The sequence below is a fragment of the Patella vulgata genome, chromosome 4 (genome assembly GCF_932274485.2).
Source record: "Patella vulgata chromosome 4, xgPatVulg1.2, whole genome shotgun sequence".
NCBI lineage: Eukaryota > Metazoa > Mollusca > Gastropoda > Patellidae > Patella > Patella vulgata.
In genome coordinates this window covers 33,218,872-33,242,782 of record NC_065882.2, presented here as the reverse complement: position 1 = coordinate 33,242,782, position 23,911 = coordinate 33,218,872, and the positions used below count along the sequence as shown (strand labels likewise).

Below are 23,911 nucleotides of genomic sequence, written 5' to 3'. Positions count from 1 at the left end.
TGCTCGATGGGGGAGAGGTCGGGACTCAGTGCTGGCCAAGGTAATGTGGTGATGTTCTGTTGTTGGAGGTAACCTGTAACGATCCTGGCCCTGTGACATCTTGCGTTGTCATCCTGGAAGATGAAACGGCGGCCATGACGTCGTGCGAACGGCACAACATGGACTGCCAAGATGTTGTCCCGGTAGTACTGGCCTGTAACACGCCCTGCAACAACATGTAAAGCCGTTCTTCCAGCAACAGTGATGCCTCCCCACACCATAACAGAACCACCCCCAAATCGATCATGTCTGATGACGTTAACGTCTTGGAAGCGCTCGTTTCGACGACGCCACACCCTCCTATGTCTGTCCAAAAAATCAACAGTGAACCTTGACTCATCTGAAAACATCACATTGCTCCAGCGTCGATTATCCCAGTGTTGACGATCCCTACACCAACGACGTCTTGCCTGAATGTGATGATCTCTCAAACAAGGGATCACGCGAGGACGTCGGGCGCGAAGGTGACCCATATGCAGTCGATTCTGAATCGTCTGGCCACTCACTCTCACACCAGTGTCTGTTTGAAGACGAGCGCTGATCTGATTTGCTGTGATGACACGATTTCTCAAGGCCAAGGTACGGATAAATCGATCCTGATCTGATTTGCTGTGATGACACGATTTCTCAAGGCCAAGGTACGGATAAATCGATCCTGGGCTTGAGTTGTCGCCCTTGGTCAACCTGAGCGTGGTCTGTCCTGTACAGATTGTGTATCACGGTATCTGGACCATAGCCTGCTTATGACAGACTGAGAAACATTCATCGTCCGCGCCACAACCGCCTGTGTTGTGCCGATCTGTAGCATGCCAAGGGCACGTAACCTTTCATTTTGGGTAAGCCGACGCATATCAAAATTTGTTTTCTGGTCACTAAAACAATTAAACTGATGTTTCCACCCTGGAATTCAATGCCACAATGACTGTAACATTCAAAGTCAGAGTCGTGCAAATCTTGGGTTGGACCCCCATGATGATCCCAAGCATCACCTGCATTCCATGCGGTAGCTATTGGTGCGTTTGGGCGTCACATGTAACTGGAAATGTTTCTTCTGTTAGGTTCTATTGTGACTTTTTTCGTAGTCATTTGCATATTTTAGTATTATGCCCCCAAAATCAAATATCCCCTACTTTTTTTGAATAGTATATAAAGGAAAATTGAGGTTGATAATTATTGAACTGAAATTATTTCAACTATGAGTGTTGTCTTCTTTCCAAAATATGGGTTTAGTGACCCTGTAACAGAAATAGTTGATTGCTGTGTGTAATAATTAGCCTTTGAATTAATATTGTTGCTTCTTTGTCAAAATTATCTTATACCGGTAATCATCTGGACAGAAATCGACGGCTCGCGCTGTTAATAAGAAAGTTCAATTTATTTAGCGTTTGCAGTAGTATCGTACAGTGGTATCGAATATTGCACCTGTGATAAAAGGCATGACGTTGTTTGAGCATGGACTCTATCTCTAATTAAAATTAAATTTTTATTAGTGACGTCAAATCTTTAAGGTGCACGAAACCAGAAAATTGGCGATATTTCATTGAATATTTAATCAATTTTTGAACCAGTTACATATTTGAGTAGCTGACATGAACGCGATTCCGAAGTCCCGTGTACACATTGGTGTGACCGTAAAAGATCCCTTGGCGGTTGGAATTCTATATAAAAGAAGACTAGAGCCGCTGTACGAGCATGTTTAGAGAGATCATTTCGGGACTAACATGGTTTATTTCTTTTTATTTCAATAATTCGCTCGCAAAAAGAATTAGTAAAATAGGTCTCATAGTCCACAGAGTTATTGGTATGTAGGTCAGTATCTTCGTTCGTAAAATTTGGTGGTTTCGGATTCGTAAAACGTTTTGAAAACATATTTAAGCAAAAGCTGCCACCCAATTTTTAGGGGGGGGGGGGTAGGTCAAAGTTTCAGAAAGATCCCACGGTTAGATTCCGAGAAATCCGATTTGCAGAAAGTACACAAAAAAAAAAATGCTGAAGGCTTTCACGGTCGCAAAGGCGTCACACGATCGCCAGATATATGACAAAAGACTATCCCCACCACTCCCCCCCCCCCCTCCAAAAAAAAAACCACACTCTAGCATAACTCAGATATTGACCCCTAAACATGCTCCAACTCGTAAAAATACGCTGTTTTCAATTTTCGATCTCTTTTTTCGGCTACCCATGACAATTAGAAAAATTGTACAAGGGTTTCACACAATACACTACCCAGTAGAATCTCGATTCTGCAAATCGGATTTCTCGGAATCTAACCGTGGGATCTTTCTGAGACTTTGACCTACCCCCCCCCCCCCTCAAAATTGGGTGGCAGCTTTTGCTTAAATATATTTTCAAAACGTTTTACGAATCCGAAACCACCGAATTTTACGAACGAAGATACTGACCTACATACCAATAACTCTGTGGACTATGAGACCTATTTTACTAATTCTTTTTGCAAGCGAATTATTGAAATAAAAAGAAATAAACCATGTTAGTCCCGGAATGATCTCTCTAAACATGCTCGTACAGCGGCTCTAGTCTTCTTTTATATAGAATTCCAACCGCCAAGGGATCTTTTCCGGTCACACCAATGTGTACACGGGACTTCGGAATCGCGTTCATGTCAGCTACTCAAATATGTAACTGGTTCAAAAATTGATTGAATATTCAATGAAATATCGCCAATTTTCTGGTTTCGTGCACGTTAAAGATTTGACGTCACTAATAAAAATTTAATATTAATTACAGATAGAGTAAATGCTCAAACAACGACATGCCCTTTAACACAGGTGCAATATTCGATACCTATGTACAATACTACTGCAAACGTATAATAAATTGGACTTTCTTATAAACAGCGCGAGACGTCGATTTCTGTCCAGAAGATTACCGGTATAAGATAATTTTGACACAGAAGCAACAACATTAATTCAAAGGCTAATTACTACACACAGCAATCAACTATTTCTGTTACAGGGTCACTAAACCCATATTTTGGATAGAAGAAAACACTCATAGTTGAAATAATTTCAGTTCAAACATCATCACTGATAAAAGCACTCTTGAATAGACTCGATACGTTGACAAAACGTACAGATTGTATCCCCTACTTATGTTTCGCTTAACAATTTTCGATCCCTTTGTTCTCCTACTCCTGAAATTTGGGACTATTGTACAATCGTTTTATGTATAACACTACCGATAGGCCTTTCTGTAGAAGAATTTCCAAAAAATAATTATTTTGACTTTTCGAGAAATAGGCCTCTAAAAATGCTCCAAATCGTAAAAATACGACGTTTTCGATTTTCGATCTCTTTTTTCGGCTACCCCTGACATTTCAAAAAATGATACAGTGGTTTCACAAAACAGAGTACCCATTAGCCTCTCGAATATTTATTTGACTACTTCCTGTTTACGGATCATTATCGGGATAGATTTAACAAGTGGTATGGGAACTTAATTTCCTGTACCAGAAGTTTCAGAAAGATCCATTGGACACTTTTACCTCCCTTATACCATTAGAAGCAGATTTACAGATATAACGATTTTTCGACTTCTTTTCAAAGATTGTGGCCCTTTTGGACCGTTTATACTATATTTTCGAAATAAAAGCGTCTGAATAGGCTCCAAAAAGGAAAATAATAGATTTTCAGCGTTCCATTATATATTGCCTAACCCGCGAATTTTTACCATTTAGATCTCATAAGATTGTCCATTGTTCGAACTATCCAATGACACTTTAGTTGCTTTGATTCGGTGAAATCTGGCGTATTAACCACTTTTTTCGCAAGATCTCCATTTTTTTTTTATTTTTACGTTTTTTTTTCTCTCAAAATATCCGAAAATTTTTCGACTACTTCCGTTTTATGGATCATTGTCGGGATAGCTTTAACAAGTTGTTTGGTTACCTTACCTTCTGTACAAGAAGTTTCAGAATAATTCATTCAGCTGTTTTCCAAAGAAAGAAAATTAGAAGATCATTTTCAGTAATGTAAGGATTTTTCAACTTTTTTCCAAGATTGAGGCTCTTTTTGGACAACTTATGTTATTTCAATGCTTTTATTGTTGGACTCACGCCATAGCCCACCCATAGAATTCTGCGTTAAAAAAGTTTCAGAAAAATCGGAGTTGTCGTTTTCGAGAAAAAAACGTCTAAAAAGGCTGCAAAAACGGAAAATACTAGATTTTCGGCGTACCACAATTTATTTTCTAACCATCGAAATCGTACCATTGAGATGCCATATAATAGTCCATTAATGGGGCTATCCAAAGACACTTTACTTCTTTTGGTCCTGTAATATCTGTGTTCGTCAGATTAGTAAACTTGAAGACAAATATATAAGAGTGTGTAATAATTTAACTTTCCTCATGAGATGCAGAGACAGTGACACTGTGCCACAAGGGTTAAAACTTAAGGGTCCAGTTAATTCGAATGCTGCTCATAAGATCCTTCTACAAGCCAGTAAATCCTTAGTCCGTGAAAGAATACAGCATCACCGGAACACCAAACACCAAACACCGACTATTAGGACAAATAGAAGAGTTACATGTGGAACTCAACAACCTAGTCACAGATGAAGACTTTGCTTCCATCCGCAAGGCTCAAACTTCTACCAACCAAGCTAGAGAAGGAAGAATTAAACAACGTCACCTTAAAAAGTTTGATGAACTAATTAAATGTAAGCCTACTACCAAGAAATCAGACACAACCCAACTCTCTTTACCAATGTACCACGCCAAGAAGCTATTGAAGCCCTCCGCTCCCGAATAAACGACCTTGAAGTACCCTTGGAAACAAAATTATATACTGATAATATCATCGAATTAGCCACCATGTGCCTTGATTCCACATACTTTACCTGGGGGGATGACCTATACAAGCAAGTTAGTGGTTTACCTATGGGCAGCCCCCTTTCACCTTTAATTTCTGAAATTTTCATGACTGACTTCGAAGAACGCGCGCTTAGAACCTCACCTGTTACTCCAATTACGTGGTTGCGCAAGGTCGACGATACGTTTGTGGTACTGGAAGAAAAAGATGAACCAATGACCCTATTAGATCACCTGAATAAACAGCATCCCAGAATTAAATTCACCATTGAGACCGAAAAAGATGAAGCACTAGCATTTTTAGATGTTCAAGTTGTGAAAGTTAACAATCAATTGAAAACCAAAATATATCGGAAACCAACCCATACAGATCAGTATATTAATTACAACTCTAGCCACCCCCCACTACATCAAAAAAGCCCTGATATCAACCCTAACACGCAGAGCTATAAGCATTAGTGAACCCGAATTCCTGCAGGATGAATTGGAACATCTACGTCATGTGTTTTGCAACTTGAACAACTACCCTCCAGAACTAGTCATGAAACAAATCAAAGAAACAACAAAAAACATCAAAAAAAGCCAACAAAAAACGCCCAAAGAGATGATTAGAATAATTTTACCATTTTATGGCAACCTATCATACCAAGTCAGCAACCTACTCAAGAAGTCCAACATTGATACCACATTCTCTGTCCCTACCACATTAAAACAGATACTGAAAGCGAATGGCAAACTAAAGCCAAGCCTACCTATTCAGCCTAAGGGAGTCGTCTACCAAGTCAACTGCTCTTGTGATTTCTCATACATTGGCGAAAGTAAACGACCCCTAGATAAACGAATATCGGAACACAGATCCAAAGCTGCTACCAACAACTCAGCCATAGCAGAGCATCTTCGAAACCACCCGCAGCATAGAGTTGAATGGAACGATGTGCAGATTCTTACATCCAACCAACAGAACAAGAAAACCAGGAAAATCCTAGAAGCAATTAACATTAGAAGATACTCACCAGAACTGAACAGGGACGCAGGGCTTCACATTTCAAGGGCATATGATCACGTTATCAGGATAAATAATACCACTTAAAGGGTTCTTATTCCTCAACTCAGCGGCTTTACTTTACGTCGTTACCTCAATATTACAAACTGTCTACATTACTTTATATATCACTCTACTGGTTTCTCACAATCAGCCTGCCAACCTATACATGTTTAATCACCTCATATTGCTTATTTATCCCTATTATTTATTATTTTTTTCATATTTTGTTATGGTTTACATTTGTTTAACATCATTTATTTCCTGGATTGCTTAATTAGTACGCATATATTTTTCATGTTTATTTAGACAATGGATGTAGGGTTATGTTGTGTTTGTATTTCTTGGTGAATGGTCTCATCTTGATCACCTCATTAACTGCAATATGGTTTCACCCAATGGCTCCCTTTGAAGGCATTCATTGTTAGTCAACATTATCCTTTGGTTGGACCGTGGGTCTATTATATTGTGTTGTTTTTGCTTAATCTTTTACTTCTTAATGTTATTATTATTTAATTTTTGTAAATGGCTTCATCATGAACTCTTATATATTAAATCCAAGTTTACTAAATGTCAGCCATGGTGACAGCCACGAGAGGCGGATCCTACCTCTGTGTCATCTTTGTTGATCTGTCAAAGGCCTTCGATCTTGTCTGGACAGAAGGACTGTTACACAAACTGTCCTTGGTAGGCGTGCATGGTAACATGTACAACTGGATCAAGAGTTTTGTCTCAGACAGACAAATCAGGGTTACAATCGGCAAATACCTCAGTAAAGAGACCGGACTGGATAACGGAACTCCCCAGGGTTCCGTTATAAGCCCAACATTGTTCAATATTATGGTGAATGATATCAAAGAATATCTCGGAAAAGATATTTCGCTTGCTACGTTTGCGGACGATAGCACCCTGTGGACCAAGGGTAGTCTATATTCGCAGGTGCAAAAACGTATGCAAGGAGCCTTGGACGGATTCACCTCTTGGGCAAATGATTGGGGATTTCAGATCTCGTCACCGAAAACTGTAGGTATGCTAGTATGCAGGGATCCCGAGGTCTCCTGGATGTCCCTGCAGCTCAATGGTCAGTACATAGAATTCAAAGACGAAACCAAGTTCCTTGGTGTAATCTTTGATAGGAAAGTGACATGGCGACCGCACATCAAATATGTGGTAACAAGTACTCAGCGCATCCTGAACCTTATGAGGAAAATAACGGGACGTGAATGGGGAGCAAACCGAGTTGCCCTCATGATGATCTACCGTTCTCTAATACGTCCTGTATTAGATTACGGCTGCATGGCTTTCTTAAATGCAAGACCCGTTACACTAAGCCAGTTGGACACGATACAATACAAAGCCATTTGTATTGCCACAGGCTGTGGCTTAGGTGCCAAGCGCGAGTCGTTACTACAGGATGTCGGCGAACTCCCTCTGTCACTCCGAAGAAAGAAACTGACCCTGGGGCATTGGGCCAAACTAAGCCGATTGGGTGAAAGGTGTCCAGCCTTTAACGAAATCTCGAGGTTCAAAAGAGTCAGGGACCCCACCAAGAAGTCATACGGCCAGGCAGTCGGCGAAATGGTTAGGGACTACGGTCTCGATAAGCTCACCATTAATGGTATAGAGGATACGATCAGGGCCCCCTGGACCCTCCCAGTACCCCCGGTAGATACCACCCTCGTCCTGAGGGTAGACAAAGGGAATAACCCATTGGCGGCCAAGCATCTCTCTTTAGCTCATATTGAGGATAATTGGTCAAAATGGACTCACATTTAAACGGACGGATCGCACAACCCCGAGAACGGTACGACGGGCTTCGGGATTTATATCCCGGGGAAAGAGTTACAGGTAGCAAATAGACTACCAAATATGTGCTCTGTGTACACCTCGGAAATGTATGCGATCAAAGAAGCCGTAGTGTGGATATCCAGCCAAAGAAATTCAAACTATGTTGTCATCAGCGACTCACTGAGTAGTCTGGAATCCATAAGAAATCAGAGGTCGGACGCCCGTCCCGAACTGCTGACCCAGATCTACCTAGCGTACGAAAAGTCTCTGGCAAAGGGCAACCAGATAGTATTGACATGGGTCCCGTCGCATATCTACCTTAAGGGGAACGAAGAGGCGGACAGGCTCGCCCTAAAGGGGTCACAATTGGAGAAACCTAGCGTCGAGCTCCCTTATAGCATCAACGAATTTAAAAGCATGGTCGAGTTACGCGTCAGCTCTGAATGGGAAAACTCCCTCGTGGAACTCGACACCTTTAGATTCAGATCCGATGAGTCCTTAAAGGCTAAGTTATCAGTAAATCATCCCAGCAGGAAAATCTGCCGGTTAATAACAAAGCTGAAGGTGAAAGAAACACTCAGATATCGCACATTTAAGCCTATAAGGTGCAGCTGTGGCTCAGACGTGTCTCCTACCCATATTATAGTAGACTGTGCTCGTCTCTCAGCTGAAAGGAAACCTCTCACGGATAAACTGAGTTCCCTTAACACGGCTCTCAGTGTTCCGAACTTACTTTTTCCAAAAGTAAGCAAACACGAAATCTATGAGTTAATCTACGAATTCGTGTGTGAGATCGGTATCATTGATATGATGATGTGACCCCGCAGAGACGAAAAGAGTGTTCTACTCTGTGAAGATTTGGGGGCCCACCCCAAGACCCAACGGACGGGATCCATAAGTGATCATCCCGAGGGCTACTGCTAGTCGGACGTCCCTAAGTGAAGGGATGTCGGGTATCCTGTGGGGGGCCGTTTTTTGTCTTGGTTCTGGTCCGGAGGCATCGCTGCACCCCTGAACCTAGGTCGGACAGGCGGCGGGGCCCTTGGGCCCGGTTGACAGTCCTACCTACCCCTACCCACCCAAAACAACGATCGAAACATTTATGGCCAAGCGGACCAGACTGCGCCCGCTCGCCACCCCTTTTCTACCCCAAAACTTTCTCCGCTCCTTTCGATGAGATTTTTAACTTGGGCATTCCCTGCTAAGACACTATGTCTCAAATTAAACTGGACCAAAGCTTAATCCATACGGCTTCCTCCAGTAAGTTTCCTAGGAAACATCCTTGTCTACGATATCACCTTAGGTGGAAGTGGACGTAAAACCCCAGAAACGAACGAACGAACTAAATGTCATTGTGCTTGATAACGATAAGAGGATACTTGTCGAAATGTCGTGCTATTAGAATAAAACCAGTGATTGTTTCCCATAAAAAATGTGTTCTGTTACTGTAATATCTGACCGAGAAATCCAGCTTTTCGCAAGAGCGACAATTTTTTAACCTTTTTTTTTACATTTTTTGAATACTTCCGGTATGGAGATTATTGTCGGAATAGTTTTAATAACCAGTTTGGGCAATTAAATAGCGGCAGGGCTCTGTAATGATATATTACATTATCTGATCAGATAAAATGACCCTGAGAAATCGATAGAGAAAGTTAAAAAAAAAGTTGCGGTTAAGATTTCGAGATACAGGCGTCCAAAAACGTTCCAAATCAGAAAATACTTGAATTTCTGCTTGTCTAATTCGCTGCTTGGTAACAGTATCCGTATAAATTGGGCATCATTCGACAGTCCATTCCTCGGGCCACTCAACGAAAGTTTAATTCGTTTAATCCATTGAAAATTTTGAAAAATAACAAAAATTGTGTTTTAAACAAAATTTTTCATTTTTCGAACGCTAAAAGTCAGCGACGAAGTTTCGAAATTTCGAAATTTTCAACTGCTATCGTCCGAGAAAAGACTCAGGGTTTCTGAAAATGTCATTTGTATGAAAATAGGTACAGAATTGACGAAGCTACGGCCGTTTTTTAATTTTTATGCACTGCAGCGGTAAAAAATAATAATAATAATAATTTTATTAAAAACAATAGTCTTTCAGACAAAGTCTGAAAGCCAAATAATACTAGACTTGCTTGCAAGACTGAAGGCTTTCACCGTGCCAAGGCGTCACACGATCGCCAGATGCATGACAAAAGACTTTCCTCACCACTCCCCCACACCCCCCAAAAAAAACCCCTAATACACTAACATAACTCAGACATTGACACGTTCTTCGTATTCGCATTGCGATAGAGAAGTTATTGAAAAATAGAGTTGAACAATTCACATCATGATAATCCTAGATCGGTAGAATCGAACAGACGCCGCCAATCCAAATATGTAAGCGAAAACTCAAAATTCCAAGAAATAACAATTTTAGTAAATTTTCAAATTTTGAAGAAAAAATGAGACCGACATGGTATTTCAATTCGGTCGTTATCGCATCCGCAATATCCCAAGCTGTACAAAAATATAACTTTTTCGAAAATCGGTTGGGAATTCACATAATTAGGGCCGGTTTTCAATTTTCGTGCACGTTAAAGATTTACACAACTTACGGTCTGTCCACAACTTTCGCAATAGTTATAAGTAATAATTGTTAAAAACAAGGGAAAACTAATATTCAGAACACTATCTGTTAGTTTCAGAGATCTACACGAATTGTAAATGGAATAAAAAAAACAACAAAAAACAGTTTTCCGAATGGGACAAAAACATGGGGGGGGGGGGGGGTAACACGCGCGCCAGGGAATTATTGAAATAAAATTAAACCATATGTTAGTCCCGAAATGACCTAGTTTATGTCAAGTGGACGTTAAACCCCATTTCTCTCTCTCTCTAATTGTTCATACCTTTCTAACCAGGGTGGGGGGTTGGATGGCTGAGTGGTTAGCGTGAGCGCGTTGTATCATAAAGTCTGTCATTGAGTCGACTGGCGTGGTTTCCACCCACTGCTAAAGGGTCGCCTGTCCAACCTCGGGGTTTTCTCCGGGTCCTCCGGTTTCCTCCCACCAACAAAGACCCCTACGCGCAAGGGAATTATAGAAATAAAATTAAACCATATGTTAGTCCCGAAATGACCTAGTTTGTGTCGAGTGGATGTTAAACCTCATTTCTCTCTCTCTCTCTCTCTAACCAGGGTAATTATATTACTGTTAAATTAAACAATGGATAACTCCTACCTCTTAAATGATTTATATAATTAGTAAATAATTATTATTATCTAATGATTGTTGTTTTGTGACATATATATACTATTCAAAAAAAGTAGGGGATATTTGATTTTGGGGGCATAATACTAAAATATGCAAATGACTACGAAAAAAGTCACTATAGAACCTAACAGAAGAAACATTTCCAGTTACATGTGACGCCCAAACGCACCAATAGCTACCGCATGGAATGCAGGTGATGCTTGGGATCATCATGGGGGTCCAACCCAAGATTTGCACGACTCTGACTTTGAATGTTACAGTCATTGTGGCATTGAATTCCAGGGTGGAAACATCAGTTTAATTGTTTTAGTGACCAGAAAACAAATTTTGATATGCGTCGGTTTACCCAAAATGAAAGGTTACGTGCCCTTGGCATGCTACAGATCGGCACAACACAGGCGGTTGTGGCGCGACGATGAATGTTTCTCAGTCTGTCATAAGCAGGCTATGGTCCAGATACCGTGATACACAATCTGTACAGGAAAGACCACGATCAGGTCGACCAAGGGCGACAACTCAAGCCCAGGATCGATTTATCCGTACCTTGGCCTTGAGAAATCGTGTCATCACAGCAAATCAGATCAGCGCTCGTCTTCAAACAGACACTGGTGTGAGTGTGAGTGGCCAGACGATTCGGAATCGACTGCATAGGGGTCACCTTCGCGCCCGACGTCCTCGCGTGATCCCTTGTTTGAGAGATCATCACATTCAGGCAAGACGTCGTTGGTGTAGGGATCGTCAACACTGGGATAATCGACGCTGGAGCAATGTGATATTTTCAGATGAGTCAAGGTTCACTGTTGATTTTTTGGACAGACGTAGGAGGGTGTGGCGTCGTCAAAAGGAGCGCTTCCAAGACGTTAACGTCATCAGACATGATCGATTTGGGGGTGGTTCTGTTATGGTGTGGGGAGGCATCACTGTTGCTGGAAGAACGGCTTTACATGTTGTTGCAGGGCGTGTTACAGGCCAGTACTACCGGGACAACATCTTGGCAGTCCATGTTGTGCCGTTCGCACGACGTCATGGCCGCCATTTTATCTTCCAGGATGACAACGCAAGATGTCACAGGGCCAGGATCGTTACAGGTTACCTCCAACAACAGAACATCACCACATTACCTTGGCCAGCACTGAGTCCCGACCTCTCCCCCATCGAGCATGTCTGGGACATGCTTGGACAGAGGTTACGTCAACGTCAACAACGTCCTGCCAATGTCCAAGAACTTGCTGCTGCGTTGCAACAGGAATGGGACAATCTGGACCAAAATGACCTTAGACGTCTCATTAGGAGTATGCCACGTCGGATCAATGCTTGTTTGGCAAACAGAGGAGGATTTACCCGTTACTGACTTGGTTGTGATGCTGTGGTAACTTTGCTGTTTGACCCCGGGTATCATTTTACCCTTATAATGGTCAGTCTGTGCCTTACTTAGTCTAACGATCATTTGGAATAAATCGATGAATGTGAACTTCATTTCATTTTGTCATTTGTTTCTTCGTCAGTTTCATTAGGTGACTTTAATAACACTTAAAAATCAAATATCCCCTACTTTTTTTGAATAGTATAGTATAACCAATATATACATTATACTTTTATAATCAATATGATACTGTGCATTAGTCGTGTTTATGTTCTTATGATTTGAATTTCTTCATGCAATATTTGTAAATCGCCAGTAGGAATAAATGTTTCTTATATAGATACATTATGCTGGCTGGAATTGCACGGTAGGCTACAGCCTTTGGGACTGCGCTGTAATCATACGGTCTGTCATTGAGTCAACTGGCTAGGTTTCGATTCCCCGGTTGAACGTGACAAGCCTGTCGAACCCCGTGGGTTATCTCCCGTTTCCCCCAACTGCTAAAGACCCCTATGCGTAAGCGGCATCTCTAAACATGCTCGTACAGCGGCGTTAGTCTTCTTTTATATAGAATTCCAACCGTCAAGGGATCTTTTACGGTCACACCAATGTGTACACGAGACTTTGGAATCGCGTTCATGTCAGCTACTCAAATATGTAACTGGTTCAAAAATTGATTGAATATTCAATGCAATATCGCCAATTTTCTGGTTTCGTGCACATTAAAGATTTGACGTCACTAATTAAAATTTAATATTAATTACAGATAGAGTCCATGCTCAAACAACGTCATGCCTTTTATTACAGGCGCAATATTCGATACCACTGTACGATACTACTGCAAACGCTAAATAAATTGGACTTTCTTATAAACAGCCGGAGCCGTCGATTTCTGTCCAGATGATTACCGGTATAAGATAATTTTGACACAGAAGCAACAATATTAATTCAAAGGCTAATTATTACACACAGCAATCAACTATTTCTGTTACAGGGTCACTAAACCCATATTTTGGAAAGAAGAAAACACTCATAGTTGAAATAATTTCAGTTCAAACATCATCACTGATAAAAGCACTCTTGAATAGACTCTATTGTTGACAAAACGTACAGATTGTATCCCCCACTTATGTTTCGCTTAACAATGAAAGGTGCCGTGTTCAATTTTCGATCCCTTTGTTCTGCTACTCCTGAAATTTGGGACTATTGTACAATCGTTTTATGTATAGCACTACCGATAGGCCTCTCTGTGGAAGAAGTTCCAAAAAAGAATTATGTTGACTTTTCGAGAAATAGACCTCTAAAAATGCTCCAAATCGTAAAAATACGACGTTTTCGATTTTCGATCTCTTTTTTCGGCTACCCCTGACATTTCAAAAAATGATACAGTGGTTTCACAAAACAGAGTACCCATTAGGCTCTCGATTGAGAAAGTTTTTAAAAAATCGTTGGGAGACTTTCCGAGAAACATGCGTACAAAGTTGCTCGAAATCGTAAAAAGCGTTACTTTTCAAAGTCACATAACTTTTTAAATTTTTGATAGAAACATGCCGCTTTAGTACCATCCGATAGACAATTCAATTGGCTATTAAACGCTATAAAACTTTAACTAATCGACAAGAACACAATTGATATATCGCATTTTTCGCACAGACACCCATTTTTCACAATTTTGTCAAAGTTTGGATACCTTTCTTGACTACTTCCGGTGATTAGAGGATTTTCATTTATAGTTCATGGACTGGTTTGGTCCTTCGACTTCATATATCTGAAGTTTCAGAAAAATCGTTGGAGCCGTTTTAAAAAAACGATTTGACCAAAATGCGAAAAAAAGTGAAAAATCAAAGTTAACATTTCAGAATCGGATTGATGTCAGCTATCCAAAAATATAACTGAAATTTCAAAATTCCAAAAATTAACATTTCAGAACAAAACTTATATTGTTGGAATCGGATTGATGTCAGCTATCCAAAAATATAACTGAAATTTCAAAATTCCAAAAAATAAAAATTTTAGAAAATTTTGAAAATTTTCCATTATTTACCAAAAAAATGAGAGCGACAAAGTTTCAAAATTCCACAGTTTTGAACTGCTATTTGCTCAGAAATGTCTCCAGCTATCCAAAAATATAAATATCTAAAGAATCCATTGAGAATTAAGAGAATAATGGCCGATTTTCAATTTTCGTGCACGTTAAAGATTTGACACATTTCCGCTATGCGCACAAATTTCGAAATAGCTTTAAGCAGTAGCTGCACACCACTTTTCCGATAGAAAATCAAACTTCAAACCTCAGGAGTAGCGGAACAAAGGGATCGAAAATTGTTAACCGGTTCCAGTAGTATCGTACAGTAGTAGCCGAAAAAAGAGATCGAAAATCATAAAACGTCGTATATTTACGATTTGGAGCATTTTTAGAGGCCTATTTCTCGAAAAGTCAACATAATTCTTTTTTTGGAACTTCTTCTACAGAGAGGCCTATCGGTAGGGTTATACATAGAACGATTTTACAATAGTCCCAAATTTCAGGAGTAGCAGAACAAAGGGATCGAAAATTGAACACGGCACCTTTCATTGTTAAGCGAAACATAAGTGGGGGATACAATCTGTACGTTTTGTCAACGTATAGAGTGTATTCAAGAGTGCTTTTATCAGTGATGATATTTGAACTGATGGTTTCATCGGTACCGGAAGTGACATATGTTCGAGGATAACGGAGCACCGGTGAAACCCGTCATTACTGCATCGCAGTTCTAGTTTCAATTTAATTTTGCTTTCAAAAACAGGGGAAAACTTGTTTTGACTGCTTAGAGAGTTGAAGTACAGTAATGTTGTTACACTATCACTGGACACCTTAAAACTAAAGGCCGCAATTCCTAACACATGGTCTTGAAACTTTGCATACTTATTCCTTATACCCTAAGGATGTTTCCTATTGTTTTTAGTGCATAACCATCCCTCAGGGTCAGAGCCACACTTATTTTTTCTGTGTGTCTGTAAGTTTTGCCTACAGGCTGCAAATTCTTAATGGATCGTTTTGAAAACATTTCATATATACTCTTAAAAAAGATAGGTTGCCAGGCAACGAAACATACGCCCACAGCAGCTAAATCGACCGGGCAGTCAACAAGAGTTGTCGCATATTTTTACTTTTTTCGGTAATGAAACATTTATAATACATTAAAATCTGATTAGGTGTAACAATTCATTAAGTAATTATCAGAAAACCATTAGAATTTGTTTGTTTTTTATAAAGTTCTGAACCATGCTAATGTTTAGTATACAAATCTTTTAACATCGTGGATTTAGCTGTTCAAGTCATAAAGATTCATTGAAATGAATACTTGTTCGTCTCAAGACCTAAAACAATGTGTATAAATTTAAAGTCAATCGGATATTAACTTTGACCTCTAAAGCGTCCACAAGATTTTTTGAAGTGATCAAGGGCCATAACTCTGGCACTAATTATCGAGAATCGTTGAAAATCAATAGGCTTCTTCGTCTCATGACCTTAAACACTGTGTATAAATTTAAAGTCAATCGGATATTAACTTTGACCTCTATAGCGTCCACAAGATTTTTGAAGTGATCAAGGGCCATAACTCGGACAGTAATTATCGAAAATCGCTGAAAATCAATAGGCTTCTTCGTCTCATGACCTTAAACACTGTGTATAAATTTGAAGTTAATCGGACCGACGGACGGGCGGGGGCGACAACAATATACGAACACATTTCAATGTGGGCGTATAAAAAGTAGGGGATATTCAGAAACAATACAAAACAATACAATGCACTGCTGTTTTTATTAGAGCTAACCAGTGTATGTTAATAACAGGCTAACTGCCTACGCATGAACATAAACAGTTCATATGGGCTGCTTATCTGACGACCCCATTTCACTTGCAAAGAGATACACCATCAGACATTCAGCCATTCGTCGTGGCATGCTCCTAATCAACCATCCAATCACGATTTGGGGCAATCTGACCCACTCCTATTGCAGTGCTACTGCCAAATCTTGCAGTGTTGTCGGTTGACGTCGATGAACACGTCTCCCGATCAAATTAAACGTAACACACTAAAGCACAGATACGCTAAACAGTAAATGTTATGCAAGAACCGATAGGAAAGCAAACATGGATAGGATAAACCAGCACACGGCAGTTTTCATAAACCCTTCCATGAAGTGTCAAATTTGACAATGAACCCCTCCCCACATGAATTGCACTATTGCGTCTCCATGGCTATTTATCATATGGCAACCTGCATAGGTATTTGCATTTCAATATCACCTACTTTTTTTGAAGAGTATATATTCCTTATACTCAAAGGATGACTGCTATTATTTTTGGTGCATGCCCGACCCCCTGGGGCACAGTGACACCAGATTTTTGTCTAGTTTAGTTCACAGACTGCAATTCTGAACTTCCAAAGGACGGCGACCATTGATTTTGGTGCATGCCTGAACCCTGTCACGTTCTAGGATGATCTATTCGGAATTGCGTCCCCTAGGTGATAAAATTTTTAAAAAATGGGCATTGCTGTGCCCCTGGGGGTCAGGCATGCACTAAAAATGATACTGATTATCCTAAAGGTATAAGTATGAAAAGTTTTCAAGATATCAAAACACACAAAGAAAAAATAGGCATGGCTCTGCCCCTGGGGGTTGGTCATGCACCAAAAACGATAGCGATCATTCTTAGGGTATAAGGAATAAATATGCACAACTTCAAAACCATCTGTAAAGAATTGTTGCTTATAGGCGACAAACTGACATATACAAAAATTGAGCGTGGCTCTCTGCCCCTGGGGGTCGGGCATGCACCAAAAATAGGGAACGTCCGTAGGGTATAAGGAATAATTGGTATGCAAAGTTTCAAGAGTCTTTATTCTTATTCTATGTTAAGAGTTGATCTAAAATGACAAATATGTGGGGTCTAAATCTTTCAGAAATAATTTTAATCTGATCATCAAAACCCATTATTCGAATTTGTGAAGCTTATTAACCATTTTCTTTTCATTTGGGTGGCAAAATAAAATTAGAACAATACAATGTAGATCCAAAATCATTGCTTATTCGTAATCTACGCAAACATTTACTCTAGACATGTAGAGGGGTATAGGTCATTTGGATGTAATTTTAAAATCAACAAGAAAAGTCGACAATTTTGATAATAGCCATTAAAACTTCATCACCGCACAGATTTCAAGTGCCAATTAAAAATATAATATAAGCCATCAAATACACAAGATGGACTTTAATGTATGTTATAGTAGGGTAAATGAAGTTTCATTATCAACCTTTATCAGAATTTTAACCTCTGTCCCACATGGCCAAATTTGAAGGTGAAAATGGGTATATTTTGTATTTTTCAGTGTACATTGAATTTCGAGACTCAATATTTGGAGAAGTATATATCCCCATCGACTCAGAATCTTCTGTAAATTGATAAAAGACATATTAATATTAACTATGCAAATCTTGGAGTTTGTGTAGACAATAGTGACTTTGCCTGAGGCTGTGGAAATCCTGAAAATAAAAGTGAATGATTCATTTGTTCCACACTTTGCCACCTGGTGGCGTGAAAAGTTTGCATTGGGTGTGATGCTAAATTCATAATCCACACCAAAAGGTGTCTTACTTCTACTCCTATTAGAAATGTAAGTTTAAAGCATCCAAAAACCTGAAAAAAAATTACTGAATTTATGATCCATTTCCGTACCCTAATTTCAAATGGCCATATCTCATATATATTCCCACCATTGGTCCAGGTCTGATGCGTACCAGAATTGAATTCATCCAAGGATCAAATTCCTTAACACATATTTTAAGTTTCATCAAAATCGGACAAAAGAAAACTTTGTACATATTTCACATTTTCGTAAAAGGCAGGGGGTATAGATGGTCTCATGCACACCAAATTGAAGTCATCCAATTCCAAGACCTCCTGGAAGATAAAGCCATAAACTGACCATAAAGCAATTCCAACAACGGTCCGTAAACCAGAGGTAGTCGAAATAATGTCCCATATTCTGAAAAGATCGGTTGCCAGGCAACGAAACATATGCCCACAGCAGCTAAATTGTCCGGGCAGTCAACAAGAGTTGTTGCATATTTTCCTTTTGTCGGTAATGAAACATTTATAATACACTATTTAGAGTAACAACTCATTAAGTAATTATCAGAAAATCATTAGAATTTGTTTGGCCCATGCTAACGTTTAGTATACAAAACATTTAATACCATGGATTTAGCTGTTAACAAAAATCATTGAAAATCAATATACTTGTTCATCTCAAGACCTCAAACTCTGTGTATCAATATAATTTATAAAGTCAATCAGATGATAACTTTGGTCTCTAGAGAATCCACAAGATTTTTCAAAGTGATCAAGGGCCATAACACTGGCAGTAATTATCAGAAGTCACTGAAAATCAATAGGATTCATCGTCTCATGACCTTAAACACTGTGTATAAACTTAAAGTCAATCGGATATTAACTTTAGTCTCTAGAGTGTCCACAAGATATTTTGAAGTGATCAAGGGCCATAACTCTGACAGTAATTATCGGATATCGTTTAGCCTACATGTGTGCATTTGCATCTGGGTATCAGATAAACATTATACAAAGACAAATTCTTTATAATAATCAGCACGCTGCGGTGGCTTACAAACCAGGAGGTCTGGCCGAGAAAGTTTCCCAGGATTTTCATTAGCCCAGACGGTGCGCATAAAAGTAAGATGTTCAGAAAACATTAAACTTAAGAGTTCAAAAGGGTTAGGAGCCTTGAGTCAATGCAAATAAGCATAATCATGACTGCAAATTCTTAGCCGAATATCTTTGCACACTTATCAGAATAATCGACCTCGGTGCCAAAGATCGATTCCGGTCCACCTGTGACGTCACATGTGCTTCGGTGCCCACCGACACTATATATAGAGGGCCGCCGCACATCCTCATTTAAGCCTGAAGAGTTCGAATAAGAACGAAGCTAGTAGCTGCGAGATTTACAGATTTTTTACGAAGATGTTCAACGCAATTCCATTTCATTTCTATAATAATCAACAGAACTCACCTTTCTAGCTGATGTACAAAAGTTTTGACCGCTAATTGCTGAAAACCCAAAAAAAACAACATAGGCAGTGGCTTCCGAGGCCCCCTAATACTCACCAGCAACCGAGTCGTCAATGTTGGGTTTACTATTATGAAAAAGTCTTACAGAAAGAGTGTAGGTTCTTATAGAATTTGGTGGGATTCTATGGAATGACAAAGAATATTATTATTACTATAGGAACAAGCGGTTACTATGCAAGCAAGATACGCCCACATCCAATGCTCTCATCCAATGCTCAGAACCGGCCAACTCTACCCCATCACACGAAGAGGACTCGTGTACCACTCTACTGTGCGTTTATAATTTCCTACAGCGTTTTCAAACAAAGAGTTTTCTTAACTTTTTTGCCAAAACTATGGAGCTAAGGGACGTAAGTCTTTGCATGTAAACAAACAAGGGTTGACCTTTGGTTATAATCAAAATAGTTTTCAACACATTTTAGAGTTAATGATATAATTATTGACATGTTTTCCAATAATCTTAAAATGGGTGTTGAATAACACAAACAATTAATGACCTGTTTATGGTAGCAATGGTAAATATCTCCAAATATCTTGACAATTATACCACAATACACTGCTGGAAGCATAGTGTGTAGAACTGATCTCTAAGCTTTTACTAACTGACTTTGTGTTAAAATATCCTCAAATCACGCAGAATAAGTTAATTGTTCTTACTATTCATGGAAACTCGTGAGAATTATACCTGTTGTCAGTAGTCGCTTAAACCCATCAGTACTTGCACCGTACGTCAGTTTTCCTATAAATGGTCAGTAATAATCATAAGGTGAGTATTTAAGTTAACGGTAAGTATTCCTTACTTGTGTCAGTATATAAAAATAACGTGAGTAATTAAACTTACATCCCACTTCTACTCGTTGCCACTGGCAACCTTTGATAAAACTGTCCTGTTTAATTGCAATACATGCTTAAAAGTAACCGTGTATCAGAAATGTACAGAAAGAGTACTGTTCATTTCTGATACACGGATACTTTCATACCGTTTTAGATACCTATCAAGCAATAAGTAGCGGACGTTTAGTCCGACCCAGATCGCAATTGATAAAAATGGCTCTATACAATGTACATGAAACAACTAGTCAACATCATAGTAACAAAACAAAATGGGGGGAACTACAAAAACATATACAATGACATTAAAGTAACATAACAACATATTACAAAAATCAATTATTATACATATCAATTGGCATCTATTTCATAATTTGGTTTGATTTATATTAATATGCAAAATATATAAATTAGAATATTGAATAATTATTTTAATTAATTGTGATGATAGAAGGCGCAGTTCCCTTGCTGGACACTTCACAGGCATTGAAAAAAAGCAGGATGAAAAAAACGCCTAGAAAGTCATAAACTTTATTACAAATAAATTTCAACGGAAGAACCATCCGCCGATGCATACTTTCAACAGGAATGACCCACGTTTCGCATTTCCTTTACACTACATTTAATAATATCGCAGCCCTCTACGCCATAGACAAGTTGTTTTGACGATGTGGTCTAAACAAACACGTGATTGTTTTACGCTCAGAGTATCATAGCAAGACGCACGTGTAAATACTACTCAGGTCGTCTCTCCACTGCGAAATCATTCTACCATGAAATGTAACGTGAGGCTCAGAAAGGGATAAATGAAAGAGCAGAAAGTATTTGTCACTTTTCGGTTGAAACGACTCGATAATAAATACTATTTTTCACATTTTGCTTCACAATACTCAATAGAAATGTGATGTAAGTAACTTTTTAGCACCTTTCCTCGGTGTATCAGTGAATATCAGGAGAGTTTTGGTCGGGAGCCGCCTCGGCTGGGCCCCCCGACCAAAACTGTCCTGATATTCACCGATACACCTTGGAAAGTGTGCTAATAACTACTACAAACATTGAGTTAAACTGAACATATCACTAGTCAGGCTCGTGCGGTGAAATTGGCAAACACGTGACTAATTATAAGAAAGCGTTACTATTGGGGCTACTTTTCTCTATCTAGGTGAAACGGCTAGTTATCTTTGATCTGCGTGACTAACTGAAAACGACATCAGTAGAGCGTGAAATCAATAACTATATAAATCCAAATCATTCTTTGCGGTCATCCTCTGGTAATCTGTTAATTAAAACACCTGTTCAACTTGTGAGCTATGGTGAACGATCGTTTGGCTTCCAGGGTCCTTACTTGTGGAAAAAAATGAAAATGAAATGGGGTTTAACGTCCTACTGTTTTGCTCCGAACTGGGCTAATGAAGACGGGCATACGCCATACAGTGTGCTATGAGGGAAATTTTGCCCGGACAGCGGCACTACGGCCTACTCTTATATCGAATTCCAACTGTCAAGGGATCTTTTACGTGCACGCCAATGTGTACACGGGACCTCGGTTTTTTGTCTCATCCGAATGACTCGACAGCTGTCCTTGTCAGGCCCTCCGTCCTGCATCACTGACAAGGGGGAACCACGCCGGAAAATCTGGATGAACTTTCTCGGCCAATGCAGGGATCGAACACCCGACCTCCAGGCTAGCGAGCCAGCGCCTTACCCACTTAGCCACCGTGATCCCCTCCTTACTTGTGGAACAGCTTACCCTTGAGTGTCCGAAATTCACCGTCCTTGTCTACATTTAAAACATGTCTCAAAATGCATCTTTTTAATGAAGCATTTCAATAATTTTATTATATATACATCAAACGATGTTACAATAGAAATTATAGCTGTGATAATTATCTTTTATTTTTTTTTGTCTTTCTTGTATTTTACTAATTACCTTACTTTTAATTTAATATTTTTTTTATATTCTACATTTAAGAATTTTAAATGTACGTGCCTTTCCTATTGTATGTTGTACCTTACCTGTATATCCTTTTTATACGCCCACATTTTCATGTGGACGTATATTGTCGTCGGCCCTGTCCGTCCGTCCAAATGTCCGTCCGTCCACAATTGTTTGTGGACACTCTACAGGTCACAATTTTTATCCAATTTCAACGAAACTTGAAATATAGCTTTATCTCCCTAAGATATTTTGATATTGGCATGTATTGGACCGTAACTTCATGGATTATGGCCTCTTGATTGTCCGAAAAATCGCATTTTTAGCTTGTGGACCCTATAGAGGTCACAATTTTTATCTGATTTTGTTGAAATATGAAATGTAAGTTTATAATCCAAAGATCTTTGTCCCTTTCGATATTCGCGCATATCGGACCGTAACTTCCTGATTTATGGCCCCTGATTGTACGAAAAATCACGTTTTTTAGCTTGTGGATGGCTGAGATCGAATTTCGTGAAAATCGGACAAAACTGACGGACAAAATGGCCGCCCCTCAAACGCAAACAGTGTTAAAATATGGTATATCAAAGTTGTGGACCCTCTAGAGTTCACAATTTTGATTTGATTTTGATGAAACTTGAAATTCATGTTTATAACCCAAAGATCACGGTTCCTTTCGATATTTGCACATATCGGATCGTAACTTCCTGAATTATGGCCCTTGACTGTACGAAAAATCGCGTTTTTAGCTTGTGGTCCCTCTAGAGGTCACAATTATTATCCGCTTTAAAAAAAACTTGTGAATATATCACTGGTACAACGTAACGTAATGATGGTTGAGTTCGAATTTTGTGAAAATCGGTCCAAAACTTACGGACAAAATGGCCGCCCCTCGTATAACGCAAATGGTGTAAATATGTGGTATATCAAGGTTTTAGACCCTCTGGAGTCCACAATTTTTTTCCGATTTTGATGCAACCTTAAATTTATGCTTATATCACAAAGGTCTTGGTTCCTTTCGATATTCGCGCATATTGGATCGTAACTTCATGAATAATGTCCTTGATCGTATGGAAAATTGCGTTTTAAGCTTATGATCCCTCTAGAGTTAACAATTTGTATCCAATTCCAAAAAAAAACGTTTGAATATATCATCTTTACACCCTAATAATGGTTGATTTCGAATTTAATGAAATTCGGACCAAAACTGCTGGTCGAAATGACTGCCCCTCGTACGCTAATAGTGTAAAATAAATATGGTATATCAAGGTTGTGGACTCTCTAGAGGTCACAATTTTCACCTGATTTTGATGAAACTTGAAATGTATGTTTATGACCCAAAGATCTTGGTTCCTTTCGATTGTATGAAAAATCGCGTTTTTAGCTTGTGGTCCGTCAAGAGGTCACAATTATTATCTGATTTAAAACCAGCGGCTGCCAGGCAGGATACGCCCACAATTTGCAAGAGATGGATAGAGAACACGCTAAAAAAAACGTGATATTTGTACAATCAGGGGCAATAATCCAGGAAGTTATGGTCTGAAAGCGTAAATATCAAAAGGGACTGAGATCTTTGGGACATAAAGATATATTTTAAGTTTCATCAAAATCGGATAAAAATTGTGATCTCTAGAGGGTCCACAACCTTCATATTGCATACTTTTACACAATTGGTGTACAATTGGCAGTT

At 39.3% G+C, this 23,911-nt stretch overlaps 1 protein-coding gene across 4 annotated transcripts in view; it reads right to left on the bottom strand.

Annotated features, from left to right (window-relative positions):
* Positions 1–23,911, bottom strand: part of LOC126817150 (choline transporter-like protein 1) — a 427,912-nt gene that overhangs the window by 71,013 nt on the left and 332,988 nt on the right. For all 4 annotated transcript variants that reach the window (XM_056100629.1, XM_050543993.2, XM_056100630.1 and 1 more), the window contains one exon: positions 19,396–19,433. In XM_056100629.1, coding sequence (XP_055956604.1) covers positions 19,396–19,433 — 38 coding nt within the window. The remainder of the gene's footprint in view (positions 1–19,395; positions 19,434–23,911) is intronic.